At 42.9% G+C, this 22,758-nt stretch overlaps 1 protein-coding gene across 6 annotated transcripts in view; it reads right to left on the bottom strand.

Annotated features, from left to right (window-relative positions):
• LOC137375967 (organic cation/carnitine transporter 2-like) overlaps positions 1-22,758 on the bottom strand; it is a 171,435-nt gene that overhangs the window by 60,488 nt on the left and 88,189 nt on the right. For 4 of the 6 annotated variants that reach the window (XM_068043777.1, XM_068043775.1, XM_068043776.1 and 1 more), the window contains exon 5: positions 18,630-18,756. The exons of the other annotated variants lie outside the window; for them this stretch is intronic. In XM_068043777.1, coding sequence (XP_067899878.1) covers positions 18,630-18,756 — 127 coding nt within the window. The remainder of the gene's footprint in view (positions 1-18,629; positions 18,757-22,758) is intronic. 6 annotated transcript variants of the gene reach the window in all.

Here is a 22,758-nt window from a genome sequence, read left to right on the forward strand (position 1 = left end):
ACCAAGGCTCCTTTGACAGCACCTTCCAAACGTGCGACCTCTACCACCTATGAAGGACAAGGGCAGCAGATTCATGGGAACACCACCACGTACAAGTTCCCCTCCAAGTCACACACCATCCTGACTTGGAACTATATCGCTGTTCCTTCACTGTCATTGTGTCAAAATCCTGGAACTCCCTTCCTAACAGCACTGTTGGTGTACCTACACCACATGGACTGCAGTGGTTCATGAAGGCAGCTCACCACCACCTTCTCAAGGGCAATTAGGGATGGGCAATAAATGCTGGCCTAGCCAGCAATGTCCACATCCTATGAACAAATAAAAAAAAGAATGCAATGTTTCCTTCAGTGGAAGGCGAATTACTTGTGACCGCTACCCAAAATACCTGGGAATCACCCTGCACTGACTCTCAACTATCAGCCTCATCTCATCAACAGCAGCTAAAAGTAAAATCAGGGGGAACCTGAATTGTAAACTGGCTGGAAAGCTATGGGGGAGCATGGCCAGAAAACTTCATACGACAACATGTGACCCTAGACGACTCTGCTGTAGAATATTGCTCAGCTTCTTGGCCCTGCAGCCATCATACAAAGATTGTGGACATGCAGCTAAATGCTGCCGTGAGGACAGAGTCCAGGATGTTGAACTCCACTCCAACTGAGTAGCTCCTGTTACTTTCCCATATTGCCCCATCTGCCAGTTGCTGCAGCTCCATTGTGCTACGTGACATGGAAAAATTCATGAACAACACCGCTCTTCCCATTTATGAAGACTTGAAAAACCCACCAAGAAAACTATTAAAATTACACTGGACATTCGGGGAAACAGCAGCTAATATTCACACAGGTTGCATCAACCCACGATCCAAATGGATAGCAGAGTGGCATGCATGCAGCGTACAGACCAATGCTTCTTCACTGACCCAACAGCAGAGGTCTCAGGCTTCGACCTCCCTTAAAGACAATGGACAGCGCTCAAGCGAATTTGCACTGGATATGCATGATTCGGCCATTTTCTCCTTAAGTGGAAGATGAGGAATGATCCAAAGAGTGATTATGGCCAAACAACCCAGACCAAAGAATACATCCCAACAATCTGCCCTCCAAGATCTGTTGAGGGAGGCATCTCCTTTTTCCACATGGCATCTCAGAGCACATTGAATGGGTAGCCAAACAAGTTATCCTATAATAAGATTTTCCCATCATGCAAAACTAGTAGTTGTATGGAATACCATCCACTAAATCTTTCCAATATCTTTTACCCCTCCACTTTTCTTTCTATCTTTCATGCATTTCTTTATCCACATGGTCAAACTCCCTTTAATGCCGCATATCAACTCTGAAATGTTATGCAACCAAAAGGACTTCCATGTCTTCACTGTCCAGCTGATATGCAACCATACACACATATCATGCAGGTCAATGCCTGGTATTCTGTCAGTAGCATATGTACGTAGAAAGGAGGAATAAGGTGCATAAAGGAGTGAGAGTGTTGGATAGTACTAGAGAAAGAAGCAGTACATTATTAGATAGGAGCAGAAGGGCTTTTGGCATTGTCAAGGTGTCAGATGTGATGTTCTTGGGACCTGAGTGAGGTTTAGTTGAGTTTGGTATAAATGTGGAGTTCACAGGCTTGAAGTGAATCCAGAGTGCCTAAGCGAAGAGGAGCTAAGGTCTGTATAGGACTTATGCCACCAGCATTCACTCAAATGACAGAGACTTTTGTACAAAGGTGTTGGTAAATCAACAGTCCATCAACATACACATTGATACAGCTGCAGATTGCTCCATTATGAGTAGAGATACGTACGAAAGCCAACTCAGTGATGTACCTCTAACTGAGAGCACAGTTCAGTTGAAAACCTACTCTAGTGAGATGTTAGAAATGTGCAGACAAATAAAGTGCAATGTCCAACAGAAGGGTAAGTCCCTCAAGTTGCCTGTTGCTGTAGTGAGCTACGTCAACAAACCTACATTAATGTGCAAAGACTGGCTTCGCAAACTGATGTTAGATTGTTTAATTAAATGCTCCCTCTTTACACATTGTGAGAGCAGTACATAATTTGCAGTCTATTATTTCAAACTCTCTCATTAAAAGCTTCTAATAATCAAAGAGTTGAGATAGAAATAAGTGTAGACTGGAAGTATGTTTTATAAATTGAGATGACAAAGAAGCTTGATCAGCTATTGAGTAGTTACAGCAACATTTTTGAGGATAGCCGTGAGGCTATCATTGAGGAAGCGCACATCTGAATTAGGTCTGATGCAAAACCAGTATATTGCAAGGCCAGGCTGATTACTTATGCTCTCAAAACCCAGGTTGAAGAGGAGCTAAAGAAGCTAGAGAGAAATGGTGCACTAGTGAAAAATGACTGCAGTGATTGGACAACCCCAATTGTAGCAGTGCCCAAGTCAGACAAAACCATAAGGCTATGTGGGAACTAGAACGTCACAATCAACCAGGCAGTGGATGATGAGCAATATCCTCTACCAACCTTCCAAAATATGTTTGTGGAGTGAGTGAGATCCAAGCTATTCATGAAGTTGGACTTGTCCCACACTTGTGCACAGGTCAACGTGAATCAAGAAAGTCAGCAGTTTCTCACAATAAACACATATGGGGTCAATTGTATAGAATCTTGGCTAGACTGCACCTGGAATACTCTGTGCAGTTTTGGTCCCTTATCTTAGGAAGGATATTATTGCCATAGAGGGAGCGCAACAAAGCTTCACCAGTCTTGTTCCCAGGATGGCGGGACTGCCCTATGAAGAGAGATTGGGGAAATTGGACCTGTATTCTCTAGAGTTTTGAAGAATGAGAGGTAATTTCATTGAAATCTGCAAAACACTTAAAGGGACAGATAGGGTAGATGCAGGTAAGATATTTTCCCTGGCTGGGGAGTCTAGAACCAGGGCACACAACTTCAAAATAAGGCGGAAGCCACTTAGGACTGAGATGAGGAGAAATTTCTTTACTTAGAGGGTTGTGAATCTTTGGAATTCTCTAATCAGGGGGCTGTGGAAGCTCAGTCATTGAGTATGTTTAAAGCAGAGATTGACAGATTTCTAAATACCAATGACATAAAGGGATATGAGGATAGTGTGGGAAAGAGGCATTGAAGTGGATAATCAGCCATTATCGTATTGAATGGCAGAGCAGGCTCAATGGGCTGAATGGCCTACTCCTGCTCCTATGTTCCTATACTCCTACACAACCTGCCCTATAGTGTGAAGTCTTCTCCAAAAATCATCCAAGCTACAATGGATAAGATTTTGCAAGAAATGCCACATTGCTTGAGCAATCAGGATGATGCAACAGCAACAGAGGAAGAGAATCTTCAAATGTTGGATGAAGTGTTAAAAGGCTTAATGATCATAATGTGAAGTTGGAAAAGAGCAAGTGCAATCGAAGGTACTTACCATGGTCTGAAAATCTATGAAAAGGGACTACAACCAGAGAAAAAAAGGTAGAGGCTATAGTCAATGCCCCAGAGCCAAAAGATGTGTCTGAGTTTAGATCTTTTCTCGGCATGGTACAATACTGCTCGTGATTTCTGCCTGAGCTTTCAATGTTGTTAGGTCAGTTGCATGAGTTGTTGAAGAAATATGTGAAATGGGAATGGTCAAAAGCACAAGAAGATGTTTATGACGCATTATGACGTAAGAGAACCTTGGCCAGTGATGCATCATCCATTCATTACAAAACAAATTGCAACCTGAAGCTAGCATGCAATGCTTCAAACTATGGTGTTGGAGCAGTGATGAGTCATGTCATGGATGATGGTCAAAAGAAGTCCATAGCATGTACGTCACATACTCTCGCCAACAGTGAATGCAACTAAGTGCAGACAGAAAAGGAAGCACTTGGAAGCATATTTGGAATCAAAATGTTTCACCAATTGGGTAGAAACTTCACAGTAGTAACAAATCATAAACCCCGATTACCTATTCTAGGACCAAAGTCTGCAATACTGATGATGGCAGTGGTGGGCTTTACTTCCCTCATGGTACAACTGCAACATCAAATATCGTATTTCGAAAGAGAATGCTATCGCTGACTCACTGTCACATTTACTGCATGAGGGCTCAGAAGTAGTCACAGATGATGACTTTTCAATCTTTGCAACTGAAATTGCAGCTGAAACCCAGAAAGACTCGGTGTTAAAACAAACATTGAATGGATGGACAGAATTTGACTAGTGTACAGATGAGGAACTGTTCCACAATTATCGCAATGAGTTTTCACATGAGCAGGACTGCAACAAGTGGGGTCACAGGGTGGTGGTACCTAGTTCTTTGTGAGACAGGATTCTGGCACAACTCCATACTAAGCACACAGTAATAGTCAGTATGAATCCATAGCAAGAGGTTTTGTTTATTGGCCTGGTCTAGGCAATGACCTAGAATCACTGGTAAGCAAATGTACTACCTGCCAAAACTGTTGAATCAAGCTGCCAAAAGCACCTTTTCAGCCTGGTCATAGCCAACCTGACCATTTGATAGAGTTAACGCAATCTTTTGTGAAAAAGAAAATGATAATTTCTTGGTACTCATCGACAGCCACTCGAAGTAAAGTACCAAGTAAAGTAAAACACCAATACTGAACAAGCACTCGACAAGTTATGGTCTATTTTTGCTTGTCATAGATTACCAGAGGAGTTTGCCTCAGATAACGGCTCTCAATTTCATTGTGCACCGTTCTGGAATTTCATGAAGCAAAATGGTATCAAAAGACCCTCACTCTTCTTTACTATTCAGCATCAAATGGAGAAGCTGAAAGATCTGTTAGGATAGTTAAAGAAGTACTGAAGAAACAAGCGCTGTATGGGTGTTCAAATTTCAGCGATTGGTTAACTTCCTGCTGAAGTATAGGATAACCCCACACATCACTGTAGGGGATGCACCTGCTTAGTTTTTGATAAGGAAACGTTTAAGGACACGTTTGGGACTGGTTCTACCAAACTTGACTGTTAAAGCTGAACACGAACAGTTCAGTCAAAAACATCAGTATGACACAAACAAAAGGGAATGCTGCTTCAACCAAATTGAGCATGTTTGCATTCTGAGCCTCCCTCACAAGTCACACAAGGGTTGTTTTCCTTACAGCAGAGAAGGCTGAAGGGAGACCTGATAGAGGTATACAAAATTATGAGGGACATAGATAGGGTAGACAGGAAGAAACTTTTTCCCTTAGCAGAGGTGTCAATAACCATGGGGCATAGATTTAAGGTAAGGGGCAGGAGGTTTAGAGGGAATTTGAGGAAAACAAATTTCACCCAGAGGTTGGTTGGAAACTGGAACACACTGCCTGAAGGGGTGGTAGAGGCAGGAACCATCACAACAGTTAAGAAGTATCTAGATGAGCACTTGAAAAACCCAAGGCTACGGGCCAAGTGCTGGAAAATGAGATTAGAATAGATAGGCTTGATAGCCGGTGCGGACACGATGGGCTGAAGGGCCTGTTTCTGTGCTGTATAACTCTATGACTCTATGACTCTAAGTGGAATGTGGGAAATGTAGTAAAAGTGTGTGGAACCAAAAGATACTTGGTTGAAATTAAAGGAAAGGTGAGAAATGTTCATGCAGATAACATGATCCAGCAAGGCATTAACCAAAACATGAGTATGATCCACTTGATTACAAGCTCAGGCCAGCATTTGAACTAGTTTAGACTTCATTGTCTAAAGTATCAATTTTTGAGACAGAAACAAGATCTTCTTTAGGTACTGAACCAAAACCAAGCAGTCAAAAACCAAAAGACCAATACATTAAGGAAATCAGAAAGGTTTCGTAAACCAGTTATTAAACTTGATTTGTACATGTAGTTCAAAAAAACAAGAAAAGCCAGTTGTAATTATGCCAAGGATGCATATCCATAAAGTTTTGGTTATTTGCATATTACTGTTGAAATTGCATAATTAGTGAAACTGAATATCAGCATACGGAAAGAAAGTATGGTTTGGGTTCTTGAAAAAAAAACAAAAATGCTTTTCTTTTTGAAGGGGAAAGCAATGTAATGTATTCACACATTCTATAAAATCGCTGATGTCAGAGCATGCACAGTGCGCAATGATGCAATAAACTCACATGAACTGGCTATCTTTTGTGTCTGTCTTCTTTTTTGGTGCAACTCAATATCTAACAGAGTTGAGAAGCAAAAAGGGGATGATCACAATACTGGGGGTATTCTAAAGGTCTCCAAATAGTGAGAGAGAGAGAAATAGAGGAGCAAATCTGCAAGGAAAGCACAGAGGTGTGTGCAAGATCAAAAGTGCCGATATTGTGGGACTTAAATTACCCAAATATTGATTGAGATAATGTTAGAGTAAAGGAGGTGGAGAAATTTCTGAAATGTGTTCAAGAGAACTTCCTTGACTGGTATTTTCTCAGTCAAACTGGGAAGGAGGCATTGCTGGATCTGGTGCTGAGGTGGGCCGAGTGGACCAAGTGTCCGTGGGGGAACGCTTGTAAGAGTGATCATCACATCATAAAATTTAGGCGAGTAATGGAGAAGAGCAAGGAACAAAGTAAAGTAGAACTTCTAACTTTGAAGAGGGCTAACTTGAATGGGATGAGAAGAGATCTTCAGAGCAAAATGAAATCAAAGACATACAGGAAAAATGGTAATGGAACAATGCTTGTTCTTTTTGGAGGAAATGTTTCAGGTGCAGGCTAGGTGGTAGAGGTGTGGATGGTTCTCACTGTTCACCTCCCAACTGACTGCAATCGTGTTTTGTTTAAAAGTGATGAGTTCGTCCCTGAGTGGTTTTTTTATGGTCAAATAAACAGATAAATGACAGGTTTTCTCATAGGTTAAAAAACTACTTATTTTTACGCAATTCCTGAAATGGTTGCAACCTCACCCATGTACACATTCACTCACACATGCTTGCACAAGAATAGATAGAGAGTAAAGGGGTAAGTGGTTTAAAGTTCAAAGTGAGGTAGGTATTCTTGGTTCACAGTAAACATGTTGAATCTTCTAAAGATTCTATTAAAGGTGCAGGCTTGAGTGTTTGTAGTCTTGAGCTTGTGAAGATGTTATAGATTTTCTGGTGGTTAAAACTTCAGACTGGAGTTGGTGGTCACTTTCAGTTCTCTGCTGCAGCAAATTGAAGTGTAGAATTAGCAGCAGGGCTTCTTGCTTGGCTGGATCTCTTTCCACAACCTCTGGCTGGACTGCTTTCTGAAGGTATTGGCTTGATCTCTCTCCTCTCGCCAGAAGAATACCTATTTGAGGTAAAAATCCATCACATTAGACAGTCTGTTAGGAGACACATGGCCTTCTCCCCTGGTGTGAACACATAATGGACCAGGATGTCGAATCCATGGCTATCATTGATGTTTGGATGGATAAAATTCTGTTATGATGTGGCTACTTGGCACCTTTTCATTCTGGTTTTGGCAATGAGTCCATCTGTCTCCAGAACGATTTGTTAGTTAATTCATGCAGCTAGAAGTCATCAAGATGTAATAGTACTCTTTCAATTTCAAAAGGGTTCTCCCCATAGCTACTTCAGAGGAGGTTAATGAGCTTCATCTTGGCAGACACTTTTGGTTAGTTCCAGTACAGGAGGGTTCATGTGACCACTTCTCCATTTTGACTGTTGTATAAGTGTCCATGTTCCTGTGTTTTTTTTTTAAGTTGGCTTTTTAAATTCATAATTCTTGCATTTCATCATTTATTTCATCACAGTTCCTTCTGTGCATGACAATTCCAACAAGGATGAAAGGTAGGGGAACGAAAGCCAGGGCAGCTTGGATGATAAGGGAGATAGAGAATATGATGAAACAAACAAAAAGAGGATATGTGATGCATGTCAGGAGAATTCTTCAAGCAAGTACCAGGTCAAATACAATAAGTTGAGAGGGGATGTGAAGAGGGAAATAAGACTGGCAAGGAAAGAATATGAGAATAGAATGGCAGTTAATATTAATTGGAACCCAAAAATCTTCTACAGACATGTAAATAGTAAGAGGCAGAATGGGTCCCATTAGGGACAGTGAGGATAATATATGCTTCTTCCTATCTAACCTATCTATACCCCTCATAATTTTGTATACCTCTATCAGGTCTCCCCTCAGCCTTCTCTGCTCTAAGGAAAACAACCCTAGCCTATCCAGTCTCTCTTCATAGCTGTAATGCTCCAGCCTAGGCAACATCCTGGTGAATCTCCTCTATACCCTCTCCAGTGCAATCACATCCTTCCTATAGTGTGGCAACCAGAACTGTACACAGTACTCCAGCTGTCGCCTAACTAGCGTTTTGCACAATAAAAACAAGAAATGCTGGAACCACTCAGCAGGTCTGGCAGCATCTGTGGAAAGAGAAGCAGAGTTGACGTTTCGGGTCAGTGACCCTTCATCGGAACTGACAAATATTAGAAAAGTCACAGGTTATAAGCAAGTGAGGTGGGGGTGGGGCAAGAGATAACAAAGGAGGTCTAGATTGGACTAGGCCACATAGCTGACCAAAAGGTCACGGAGCAAAGGCAAACAATATGCTAATGGCGTGTTGAAAGACAAAGCATTAGTACAGATTAGGTTTTAATACACTGAATATTGAACAGCAGCAAGTGCAAACCTGAAAAAAACAGTGGGTAAGAAAACTGAACAAACTAAGATGACATGAAATAAATGCAAAAAAAATAAAGATTGTAAAAAATGTAAATAAGAATGTAAAAAAAAAAGGAAGAAAAAATAACTAAAAATGAAAGTAAAATGGGGAGCTGTCATGCTCTGAAATTATTGAACTCAATGTTCGGTCCGGCAGGCTGTAGTATGCCTAATCGGTAGATGAGATGCTGTTCCTCGAGCTTGCATTGATGTTCACTGGAACACTGCAGCAAACCCAGGACAGAGATGTGAGCATGAGAGCAGGGGGGAGTGTTGAAATGGCAAGCAACTGGAAGCCCAGGGTCCTGCTTGCGGACTGAGCGGAGATGTTCCGCAAAGCGGTCACCCAGTCTGCGCTTGGTCTCCCCAATGTAGAGGAGACCACACTGTGAGCAGCGAATACAGTATACTACATTGAAAGAAGTACAAGTAAATCGCTGCTTCACCTGAAAGGAGTGTTTGGGGCCTGGGATAGTGAGGAGAGAGGAGGTAAATGGGCAGGTATTATACCTCCTGCAATTGCAGGGGAAGGTGCCACGGGACGGGGACGAGATGGTGGGGGTAATGGAGGAGTGAACCAGGGTGTTGCGGAGGGAACGATCCCTTCGGAATGCTGACAGGGGAAGGGAGGGGAAGATGCGATTGGTAGTGGCATCACACTGGAGGTGGCAGAAATGGCGGAGGATGATCCTTTGGATATGGAGGCTGGTGGGGTGAAAAGTGAGGACAAGGGGAACCCTGTCAAGGTTCTGGGAGGGAGGGGAAGGGTTGAGGGTAGGGGTGCGGGGAATGGGCCGGACACGGTTGAGGGCCCTGTCAACCACAGTGGGGGGAAATCCTCGGTTTGCACAGCCTGGTCCAGATGCCTTGCATCCCAGGTTGACAAAGCAGCTGGGGGTGGAGATAGTGAAAAGGCTTGCCATAATCTTCCAATCTTTGCTAGACATGGAGGAGGTGCCAGAGCATTGTAGAGTATCAAATCTGACACCCTTATTCAAGAAAGTGTGTAAAGATACTCCAAGTAACTATGGGTTGGTCAGTTTAACATCAGTGGTGTGTAGACTTTTAGAAACAATAATCAGGAAAAAAAAATCATCAGCACTTGGAGAGATTTGATTGAATGAAGGAGAGCCAGCATGGATTTGTAGAATGTAGATCATGCTTGACTAATCTAATGACATTTTTTGATGAAGTAACAGAGAAGGTTGATGAAGGGAATGCAATGGATGTTGTCTGTATGGATTTTAAGAAAACATTTGACGAAGTATCTCATAAAAGGTTGGTTAACAAAATTGAGACTCATGGGATGGGAGGATCAGTGTCAGCTTGAATACAAAAAGGCTTAAAGACAGAAAAAGCAAGTCACAGGAAATGGTTGTTTTTCAGACTGAAGGATGGTAAACAGTGGTTGAGTGCTAGGACCACTTTTTTTAATATATATATAAACGACTTGGACATTGGAACACAGAGTAAAATTTCAAAATTTGCCAATGATCTTAACTTGTAGGTGTGACAAACAGTGAGGATAACACAAATTGTCTGCAAAAGGACATAGATAGCCTAGCAGAATTGGCAGACAAAAGGCAAATGGAATTTGATACAGAGAAGCGTGAGGCAATGTATTTGGCAAAAAGGAATAAGGAGAGGCAATATAGACTTAATGGCACAGTTCTAAAGGGTGTGCAGGGTCAGGGGGTTCTTCAGGTCCATGTGCACAGATCCTTTAAGGTGGCAGGGCATATTGAGAGAGTAGTTAGCAAAGCATATGGGATCTTTGGCTTCAGAAATAGAGGTATTAAGTGCAAAAGCAGGGTGTTATGCTGATTTTAGTGAACTCTGCTTTTCTGCCATTTAGATTTGAATATCCAGCTGTAAAAAAACAGGCAAAATGTTTAATTAGTATCGTTGCCATTCCCTTGTTCTCATCAGGAATCTGCCTTCGCCGGGCTGAATTGTTATCAGCCCTTTAGGGACGTGGGGCCCATAAAATAGCGAGCGAAGGCAGGGTGTGGAGTGCCCATTGTCTTCCCATGCCATACAATTTTGTCAGTGCCGAGTATGGCCTTCCTGCCCAGAGGTCAATTAATGGCCACTTAAGGGCCTCTTCCCACTGCCACTGGTATTTTTGTTGGATGCCCTTCTGCTTGGGCCGGCCCTGTACAACACCCACCCACCCAAACCCTCAACAACCCGCCCCTTGCCGGGGCCAGCCTTACTGGCCCTAGCGAGCCCACCCCCACATACCTGCATTCACAAATTGAATGAAGGTACATGTGGTAGTGAGAGTGAGAATGATGGTACAGATGAATATACCTATACTATGTTGAAGTTGTATGATGTTGTAAATTTTAACAACAAGACAATAGTAGTTTCAATAAAGATAGAGGGTAGGGTTGTTATCATGGAAGTTGATACAGGGTCCAGAGTAACAATGGTACCTTTGACCTTCTATGAAGCCAACTTAGCTCTTTTACCTTTGTTGGAGGCAGATAAGTCATTTATCAGCTTCATGAGGGAAAGTATCAAGCTCACTGGAAAGGTGGAGGTGAAGGTTAGATATGTGAATTTCAAAGGTGACCTGAGTTTGTATGTTGTAGAGTGTATAAAGTGCATATTAATAGTCATTTGGTTGTACAGAACTTGAGTATTGCTGAAAATAGAGACATTTTGTCAAGCTTTTCATCTTGCACTCATCAGGACAAACCACAAGAATACCAATGTAAGGGAAACAACAAATTTATACTGTATGGAAAGAGAGTGCTGATTGATTGGCAAGTGGACTCTGAATGGTAGAAGTGTTGTCATGGAGAATGCACCAATTTATAGTTACTGACAGTTAACTGCCAAGCTTTGTTTGAAATTTAAACCAGGCAGCTTGACTCTGATTGGCCAAGACATTGCCCTGAGGAATAAACCAGTGAATGGCTGTCACTTATTTTGTTCTTTCTGTCTGCAAAGAACAGGGCCCTGTGTATTAATATATGTAGCTTCCAGTACACGCAAATGTGCCACACTGCGAGCCCGACTGACAATCTTACATTGATTGTCAGCATAATTCTTAGCATACTGAGGATTATTTAGCAAATGTTCAATTGCGGAATCACATCTAATGTTGGACACTGTGTTTTGAGTTTTGCAAGCACGGGCTGGTTGGGTATGGCCTGTATCTTGTCTGCTACGGACAGCGGAAGGGACATGTTGTTTGATACGATCCGCCAGTCTTTGAGGTGTGCAGCCTATATACCTAGAATTACATGGCTTTGAAATTCATATATCACATTACTCATTCGTGTGATAGACAGAACGTCTTTTTGGCTTGACGGCAGCATCCTGTTAGTGGTGAACACCACATGTGTTACTAGTGCATTGTAGCTGTATGAAACAGCTATCTTCATCTGTTGCTCAAAAAGTGCATATTACTGGGTAGAGATTGGTTGGAAGTAATTCCTTTATAGTGGGAGTCTATAGTCAAGTCAGTAGATCAGAAGTCTCAGATTAAAGGAGAAGTACATAGGCTTAGTGAGTATGTGTTGGGGAAATGCTTAAAGTTGTTCGACAGGAAGTTAGGTAAGCTCTTGCATATCAAGGAAAAGATAACTGTGAAAAAGTATGCTCTTCCAGTCAGAACTAAGCCATACAAAGTTCCTAATGCAATGAAAGGGCAAATGGAACAGGGGTTGGATCTTCTCCAAAATTGTGGTGTCTTGACATTAGTCCCTCACAGTAAGTGGAGTTCAGGCATTGTTTAGGTCCCAAAAAAGGATGGTACAATTTGACTATGTGGCAATTACAAGAATACCATTCTCACAGTATTGAGCCCGTGGCAGCCCCGAACATAAATGTTGTAGACATACTATCAAGTTTGAGTGGAGGAGTAGCATTTTCCAAGTTAGACCTAGCGCATGCCTACAATCAGTTAGAGATAGATGAAGAGTCAATGAAGTGCTTGGTCCTTTCCACCCATAAAGGTCTCTTCCAAGAGAATAGATTGGTATTTGGCATCGCTACCACACCAACTGTTTGGCACAATGTAATAGAACAGGTTCTTCAAGGCCTACCTGTGGTACAAGTATAGTGCGATAATATTTTGTCACAGGTCACTCACAAGAGGAGTACATGACAAATCTAGACGAAGTGCTAACACACTTAGAGGAGTGAACCTGAAGTTCAAGAAAGAGCACCGCGAATTTATGTGTGACTCGGTAGAGTTCTTAGGGCACAGGATAACATGCACAAGGGTACACAAGTGAGAAGAGAAGGTACAACAAATTGAAAACATGCTGAGAACTACAGATGTGTCGCAGTTGAGGTCCTACCTGGGCATGCTTAATTATTATCGAAAGTATGCACTGAATCCAGCACCAAAATTGCACCATTGACCACACTGCTGGAAAAAACTCAGAAATATGAGTGGTCACAAGAAGCAGAGAATGCATTTATGCAGTTGAAGCAGTTACTTAGCAAGTTGGAATTTTTTGACACATTTTGACCCAGGACTTTTCGAAGTGGCCAGAAGTGTTCATAATCCAGAGCTTGACATCAGAACGTAGTCTGTTCAGTAAATATGGATTACCTCAGATTTTAGTATCTGACGATGCTAGTCAATTCATGTCGGAAGAATTTGAACAGTTCATGCGCAAGTTCGGTGCACCTTACCATCCAAGTACAAGAGGACAAGCAGAACGTTTTTTTTTAAACATTGAAGCAGGCGATGTGAGCAGCTAGTCAGGACATAGGTCCAATCCAGACTAGGCGAGACAAGTTCTTGTTAGCATACAGAAACGCTACTTATTCTGTCACAGGAGAATCTTCATTCACCTTGTTCATGGGCAGATCCCCACACATAGACCTAGACAACATCCACTCAAGCACTGATGCTTAATATAAAGAGCAATTGTCCACAGATATGTATTCGAGAAAAGCATAGCAGGGTTGGCAAACTGAGAGAGTGCTCAGAAGGAGAGTTGATTCTTGTTAGAAATTACATAGGCAAGCAGAAGTGGATCCCAAGAATCATAGTCAGCACAGAAGGTCTACTCAATTATAAGGTTCAAGTGCAAACATGAATCTGGAAACGCCACGTACAGCAACTCTTACCTAGGATATCTGAAATGTCAGATAAGTCAGAAATATCAGAAAAGTTAGAGCTCATACCAACAAGTGAACCTGAAGTTTCACTTTCCCAGACTAATGATCCACCCATCGATAGTGACAGGTTTGACAGCCCAGGAGATATCCTGATTATTCCTACACACACTTCCATTCCTCATAACAGTCTATACACTGATACTAGCTATTCAACTCAAGAGCCAGCTGAGGTACAGTTGTTTGGAAATCCAGAGGGAGAGGATAGGTCAGAGATGGGACAGGGTTCACCCATCACTGGGTCTCCAAGGAGGATGAGAAGATCACACAGGAAAAGAAAACCTCTTGATTGACTTTCTTTGTAAACTAGGTGTGAGATGCATAAACAGTGGGCTGAATTTTATTAGTGCGGTGCGCTGTGCGGTGGCGCGCTGTGAGAGCGGTGGCCTTCTGACATGGAAGTGCCACCGCACAGCCCCTGCGATATTACGTGCGGGGGCTGATTTAAATAGAGGGGGAGGAGTGGCGGTCCCCGATGATGTAGAGAGGGCGGCTGCCGCATCCCTGGCAGCGCATCCGGCGCCACCGCACAGGTGCCATTTTTAAAGGGCTTTAAGCCCTTAGCAAAGATTTAATTTTTTGAAGGTACTGTGGACGTGATTTTTAAAAAATAAATATGTAGGACATGGAGGCCCTTCCCCAACCCCCCACAATGATCGTTTCATTGCTCGATATTAACAAAACATACTTTATTCCTTACCCGAACTTTGTCCCCCAACCCTTCTAACATTTGCCCTTCAACCCCTTCCCACCATCCCCACAGCCAATAAAAAGTGTTTTTCCCTCTTCCCCACCTCTCCCACCCTGAAAATTTTATTCCTCCTCCCTCCACACTAATATGGAGTTCCGAGGGCACGTGAGTTGTGATCAGCAGCCATAAAATCAGTGTGGGATGGCCGCCGCCAGCAGATAAGCTCAGTTGCATCTGATTTACGTTATTTTACATATTAGGTGAGGGCCCCGCTGCACCGAGGTCCCCCCGCCACCGGTAATATGCGATGGGCCCTTCTCGACACAGGGGTCGAGGCGGACCTCTCCCACCGCAACCCACGGCATCGAAGAGCTGGTAAAATTCAGCCCAGTCTCTTTATATAATTATGTGCACCACTTCAACCCTGTTGATGGAGATTGCTAGAATTATTTCTTTTTTTTAAAGTTTTTGGTATTATTGGTTTCAAGGCAACCTATGTAATAAAGCAGAAAGATATTTTAGTTAACTATGGTGTTATTATAACATATAGTGTTATTTGAAAACTATGCATCCTGTACTTTAAGTTAATATGAAGTTAAAGGTTTTAAAGTAAACATGCATTATACAGCCAGATTTGATCTGAAGATAACTTTAGATTTGATAGGGAGAGTTGTTGTGTATGTAGATATCACTTTATGAATCTATGTCACATGGTTAACAGCTCCCCACATTGTGTTATGAAAGTGCCTCCGTGATTTGTTAAATATATTTTTTGAGAATTCATTTTTGAAATATTGAAGAAATGTTAAAACTTTGCGGTTTCAAAGGGGGTTACGTAAAGGCCATTTGACTTTGAAAAACAGTCTCTGGAAATGTTTTTTAAAAGGGGCACTGAGAGATCTTGTGAGGAAAACAAGCCTTTCTGGGAAACAACATGACTTCCATCTCAAAGAACAACAGAGAACTTTGGACACCTGGAGAAGTTGTTTACAAAGAAGTCATAGGTCAAGATTGATGGAGGTGAAAAGGTTGACCTCCTATTGTCAGTTTCTCTTTTGAATTGTGTTGAGTTAGGGTTGAATTGTACAAAAAAGGAGAACTTTGAAGGACAGACAAGAATTCCCAAGGAAGCAGTGAAGACCTCAACCCAGTTCAGCTTTCCAGCACCTCTCTAACAGACCCTGAGAAGTCCACTGTGTCAACTCATCTTGGCTCCTGTCTTTGAAGAAAAGCTTGCTAATTTAATTCTCAGTGCTACCTGAAAAGAACAGTCTACTCGGATGCCAGACTGTATGCCAGTTTTGGAACACAACATATCTCATCTGAAATAAAAGCAAAATACTGCGGATGCTGGAAATCTGAAATAAAAACAAGAAATGCTGGAATCACTCAGCAGGTCTGGCAGTTCCGAAGAAGGGTCACTGATCCGAAACGTTAACTCTGCTTCTCTTTCCACCAGTTCCGAAGAAGGGTCACTGACCCGAAACGTTAACTCTGCTTCTCTTTCCACAGATGCTGCCAGACCTGCTGAGTGATTCCAGCATTTCTTGTTTTTATATCTCATCTGATGTTACTTCAGGAATGAACGTCTATTCAGCCCAAATTTTTTTTTCTGTAATAGAACTCTAAAAACAAAAATACCTTTATTTTTCTAGTTAACCAGTGTACATGTGTGTGTGTGTGTGTGTGTGTGAGATAGAGTATGAAGGGCTAAGGTAAAAAGGGAACTTTAATATTTCAATCTGTGTGTTTATGCTTTACTTCAATCCTGCTTAAGACTTGTTTATAATAAACTGATAATTTTGTTGTTTATTAAAGAAACCTGCTTGGTGTGTTTTATTCTGAGATAAAAATGAAGTCTAAGATTGGTATTGGTGAGTGAGAAAAAAAATTTAAATATCTGCTGTGGCACATGGAGAAATGGAACTAGAATAAACAATGCACTCCTCCCACCTTGGTCATAACAATTGTAACAGTGTATGTTACAGTGGAGCACCATTCTTGATCTGGGGGATCTTTGTTCATATGTCCAGTTGGAGCCAGTTATGGGCTGGGATTTTATGGGGCCCCCTGAGGTGGGGAATGAGGCCTTAGTATTCCGACGGGTAGCTGGGGGTGGGGTAGGGGGTGGGTGGCAGGATGGAGGGCCTGTCGCCAAGTGATCCTCCCGGGGTTGGGATAGGCCGATAACGGCCTTTCCGCTCAGAGGCCAATTGAGACCCTTAAGTGGCCTATTAATGGTCAATTAAGGGCCTGGTCCCGCCGCTGCTGGCATCTTACCAGCACTTTGCAACACAAGGTGCCCTCCCTGTGGGCTTGGGGTGGGGCCCTCCTTCGGGCAATCTGTGGTCCACAGAGGACCCCCACCAGGAATAACTTACCTCTCAGGACTCCAGTCCTCCTGGGCTTCACGATCACCAACCCCCCGCCACCCCCCCCCCCCCCCCCACCCACCCCTCTTGTCATGGAGTTCCAGACTGGAACGGCATCTGAGGCCTCTGCAGTACCGACAGTAGCCAGCGCATCTGGTGGCACTGCCGATACTTTTTAAAAATTCATTCATGGGATGTGGGTGTCGCTGGCTCGGCCAGCATTTATTGCCCATTCCTAATTGCCCTTGGTGGTGGTGAGCTGCCTTCTTGAACCGCTGCAGTCCATGTGGGGTAGGTAGACTCACAGTGCTGTTAGGAAGGGAGTTCCAGGATTTTGACCCAGCGACAGTGAAGGAACGGCGATATAGTTCCAAGTCAGGATGGTGTGTGACTTGGTGGGGAACTTGCAAGTAGTGGTGTTTCCATGCATTTGCTGCCCTTGTCCTTCTAGTTGGTAAAGGTCACGAGTTTGGAAGGTGCTGTCTAAGGAGCCTTGGTGCAATGCTGCAGTGCATCTTGTAGATGGTACACACTGCTGCCACTGTGCGTCGGTGTTGGAGGGAGTGAATGTTTGTAGATGGGGTGCCAATCAAGCAGGTTGCTTTGTCCTGAATGGTGTCGAGCTTCTTGAGGGTTGTTGGAGATGCACCCATCCAGGCAAGCGGGGAGTATTCCATCACACACCTGACTTATGCCTTGTAGATGGCGGATAGGCTTTGGGGAGTCAGGAGATGAGTTACTCACTGCAGGATTCCTAGCCTCTGACCTGCTCTTGTAGCCACGGTATTTATATGGCTACTCCAGTGCAGTTTCTGGTCAATGGTAGCCCCTAGGATGTTGATAATGGGGGATTCCGCGATGGTAAAGCTAATGAATAACAAGGGGAGATGGTTAGATTCTCTCTCGTTGGAGATGGTCATTGCCTGGCACTTGTGTGGCGCGAATGTTACTTGCCACTTATCAGCCCAAGCCTGGATATTGTCCAGGTCTTGCTGCATTTCTACATGGACTGCTTCAGTATCTGAGGGGTCGCGAATGGTGCTGAACATTGTGCAATCATCAGCGAACATGCCCACTTCTGACCTTATGATTGAAGGAAGGTCATTGATGAAGCAGCTGAAGATGGTTGGGCCTAGGACACGACCCTCAGGAGCTCCTGCAGTGATGTCCTGGAGCTCAGATGATTGACCTCCAACAACCACAAACATCTTCCTTTGCGTTAGATACTGCTGAGCTGTCAGCCCTCTGATTGGCCGGCAGCTCATGGAGGTAGGATCAACCATCTTTCACTGAAAAACACCGGAGGATCATTCTGGGGGCTATGAAAATGCAGAGGCAGTGTTCTCCCCGCCTTTTTGGCCCGACACAAGGAGCCCTGCCTCCTTCAGAAAATCCAGCCCATGTTGTTAGTTTTGTGATTCTCACACTAAATTGTCCTGGAAGCCCCCAACAACCAGTGTCCCGTATTATTCTTGGTAAGATATGATACCAACACGTGCCGAATTGCTAAGCAGTGGATCCTGCTGAAAAGAGCATTGCATTTCCTTTTGGGTGAAGAATTGGGCTTGCCTGTGAGTTCCTTGATGGCCAAATAACCTGATAGCACTCACTATCTGGGTTCATATTTATAAAGAATAGTTGCTTGCATAAGGAAGGTGACTGACACCCAAAGAATCATGTCATAGCGAAGAGTCAACACCTTCCAAAGAGAAGGGGATGAGAAAATAGACAACAAAAGTGCAGGCCTGTATTGAAGGACAGAACGACCACACAGGAAACAAATGCAATATTGTGTTCCAATACCTCAAGATCATTGAAGAGCACCTCTGGTGGAGTGACACCATTTCTCTTTGCAATGTGTCGGAATATTGCTTCAGCCTCCTGTGCCCTTCCCTTTGTCAGCAGCCAGCGTGGAGACTCAGGAATAAACCTGGGAGTAAAAGTATTTTATTTTAAATGAGGAGTACTAAAATCACACAACATCATTGAGCAGTTGCTATTAGTATTAAAATACACTTTAATGGTGGATATTAATATATAACTATTCAAATCAAGGAGTGGATGCTGAAATTGTAATGTTTTGAGAATTGCGTTGTATGCATTGTTCACTTGAGGATCCCATGCACATATGATCCAGCAGAAGGAGCTAAAAGAGAAAGTGAAAGTAAAACAGAATAAAGAAGACTTCATTATATTCAACATGATGCTGTCACAAAATTGCCTCATATTTCTTCCTAAACTCAGCTAAACCTCGCTCCTGTCCAGAGAACATCATAATGGCGATGAAGGAAACAGAAAACAAGTGGTGAAAAACAGGAAACGTGGCTTTCAGGCATGACATTTTTGGAAAGTTTTTGTCTACTTTTATAGACAGCATTTTAAGTTGAAGACTGTTAGAGTGACACACAGGAAGCTTGTATAGTGCATACTCACACACTGATCTCTCCAAAATAACCATCCAATCAAAAAAAAATCTTGGATCATTGCAGAAAAGTTTCCCCTGAAAGAAAAGTGATCCTAGATCGCTGATCATGTACTATCAATGTGTTGCTAATCAATATGGCGTTGTCTACGCCCAACCTACCACCTTTTGATGTGCATTCAGAGCCATCATCTGTATCCCCAGCAAAAGTGGCTGCAACATTTCGAAGGCGCGATGCCAGGTTTTGCAATCATGGATGACACAAGGAAAAGGCCTTACTCCTACACTGTGGAGGTGAAGAATTAGAAGATATCTTTGAGACACTTACAACGGAGCAAAATGACTACAGCTTAGCAGAAAATGCACTAACGACTGACTTCACACCCAAGAAATCCCAGCTCGTAAGTCTTTCATTGAAAAACACAGGAGGATCGCTCTGGGGGTGGTGGGAGGGTAGGGAGGGGGCGATGTGTGAAAATGCAGAGGCACTTGGCTCCCCGCCTTTTCGGCCCAGCATTGAGAGCCCCGCCTCCAACAAAGAAATCCAGCCCGTGGTTTTCATTTCATGGTTCTCACAGTAAACTGTGAGAAACCATTGTCTTCTGATACACTAAGCAAGAAACAAACAAGATAATTGACCAATGTTGCCTGTGATTGAGGCAACTAGCGACCAGATATGACGTTGGTGATGTTGAAAATGTTGAACGTGAAATATAAACACAAATAATCAAAGGCTGTCTCTCTAGTCAACTACGCTGAAAAGTACTCGAGAAAGACAAAAGCTGTTGGATCTGCTGAAGTTAGCAATCACAATTGCTCTCAGAGTTCAGAGCTGCTGAAGTTGAAGCTGCTCACAGTAACTACTACATTCCAAGTTCAACACCTGTGAATACTATTCATTGCTCATGTGCCAGGAAACCACCTGCAAAGCAACAACAGCCATTTCCCAAACAGAGTTGTGACTTATCCAAAGAATGTTTCTACTGTGGTGGTGTTTACCCACACCGGACAGAGTGTCCTGCTACTGTTAAACATTTTTAAAGCCTGTGGAAAACCCAACCACTTTGCTCATGCTTATCAACAAAATCAACTATGACGACCATTACCAACTGTAAGTCAATGCATTATTTACCTTAGTTGTATTCATCAGTCTTAATCATGTAAACCGTGCTTTTATTCCTTTCATATTAATGAATGTAAACTGGTTGTGGTGGAGCCCTGTGGGCAGAGATTGTCTCATGGTGGTAAGAAGATGGAGGCAAAGGACATTGGGACGAAGGAAGAAGAATTCTGACCAAAGACATCATTCGCTGGGGTTCACATTGGACTTTTTAGAAATAAAAGACAATGTAAGTGAACTCAGACCTCCACATATACAGACAAATCAGGAAATACCACTGATGTGATAGCCTGGGCTGTTAGAACATCAAACATTTATTTCAGATTTCCAGCATCCGCAGTATTTTGCTTTTATTTTAGAACATCAAACAGCCTGTCTACAACCACACTCAGCGACAATGGCCTTTTGAAATACGTGTAAATAGTTTCCTTCTTGCCTTATCAAGATGCAGATATCACATCCATGAGTGGTTTGCACCTAAGACCCCCCCCCACCCCTGCTGAGAGCAGGATATGACCACATGCAGGTGGTTTTACATAGCCAGGGATAAGGCACAGAAACCAAATCAGATGACCAATTCAAAACATTGCCATATATACAGGAAGGTGTATAGAGCTACAGCCCTCAAGGACATTGTTACTGCAGTCGGTAAAGTGGCCTGGTCAGTCATTCCAAAGGTGCGCCTGGAGATCTGTTAAAGGACTGATCACCTGAGATGGGCCCCAGCTCACGGGATTCCGAAGCAATCAGTGTCATTGTGAGTATGTACTATTACTTAGAGATTTAATAAAGGTGTATCACATTTAGTGAAGCAGTATCCAAGTTGTTGTGTGCCATTGACATCAAGAGTAAAGACAAGAACCTTTAGACCAGAGAGGGGGTCGTACACAACAGAAGGGTGCCATGTATGCGTACCACAGCAAACAGGTGAGAGAACGCAGCCAACGTAGCGGAGGATGACACTGAACATACTTTTAAGCTGCCTCTCAGACACAGCAAACAGCCACGTGTGACAGTGGCCATTGGCTGCTTGGACGTAGATGCTCTCATATACAGAGGAGTCAATATCATGGGAAACAAAACATTCAACAAACTTTAGGATTGCCCCATTCTCTGCAAACCAGGGAATACAAAAATTTTCCCTTACAACAGTGACAAACCACTGAAAATCCTATGAACTTTTAAAATGCCAGTCTTATTCAAAGTCACTAGAATGAATGCTCTATTCTATGTCATATTTGGAGAATGTGACACACTTATCAGTTTCCACACAGTAACAGATCTGCACATGATTGCAGTTACATGTGCAATTCCTATACATCATAACAAAAACATTCTCAAACAGTATGCTGATCACTTCACTGTTATCAATAAACTGAAAGGTGTTTCATGCAAGCTGCATGTAGAACGTAATGTGCCCCCAGTCGCGCATCAACAGCGACAAATACCATTTCATGTCAGGAAACAGATAGAGAAAGAACATGAATGCCTACTTGACTTTGACATTATTGAGAAAGTTGAGGATGAGCCTACCCCTTGGGTCTCACCTGTACAAGTCATCAAGAAACCCAGGAGCAAGAACCAGATTAGAATCTGTGTTGATCTGTGATCACCAAACCAAGCCATACAATGAAAAAGATACTTGACACTGACAATTGATATGATAGAGAAAGTGGATGTCGCTAAACACTTCGCAAAACTTGACCTCAATGCAGGCTACCATCATATTGAGCTTGCAGAGGAATCGAGATATCTTACTGTATTCTCTATTTACATTGGACTCTTCCGATACAAGAGGCTCAACTTTGGAGTCAATTCAGCAGCTGAGGTATTTCAGCACACGATTCAATCTCAACTTCAAGGGCTTGAAGGCACACTGAACATCAGTGATGACATTCTCATCTATGGCCATGCTGAAAGGGAATTTGAGACATGCCATATGCATGACCACAACATCTCAGAGAATGTAACCTCACCTTGAACAAAGACAAATGCTTGTTTAATGAAAGCAAAATTGAACTCTTCAGTCATTTTCAGTGGTGAAGGAGTATTACAGGACCACGGTAAGTTGAAGATGCTGTGGTCTCACAAACATGCAGGAAGTCTGCAGTCTGCTAGGACCCATCACGTACTGTAGTCGTTTCATTCCTGATCTTGTTACGCTGTCTGTCCCCCTGTGCAATCTGACAAAAGAGACCACAAAGTGGGAATGGACTAAATCACACCAACGGGTGGTACACCAGTTCAAACTACATTTGTCAGCAAGCTGCACTAATACCTACTTCAACGCTGAGAAAATCACCCAGCTAGTTGTGGATGCAAGCCTGGTTTGCTCCGGTGAAGTTCTCATACAGAAAGACAAGACAGGCATCAATTGTTGGGATGGCAAG

Source organism: Heterodontus francisci, chromosome 12 (assembly GCF_036365525.1).
Source record: "Heterodontus francisci isolate sHetFra1 chromosome 12, sHetFra1.hap1, whole genome shotgun sequence".
NCBI lineage: Eukaryota > Metazoa > Chordata > Chondrichthyes > Heterodontiformes > Heterodontidae > Heterodontus > Heterodontus francisci.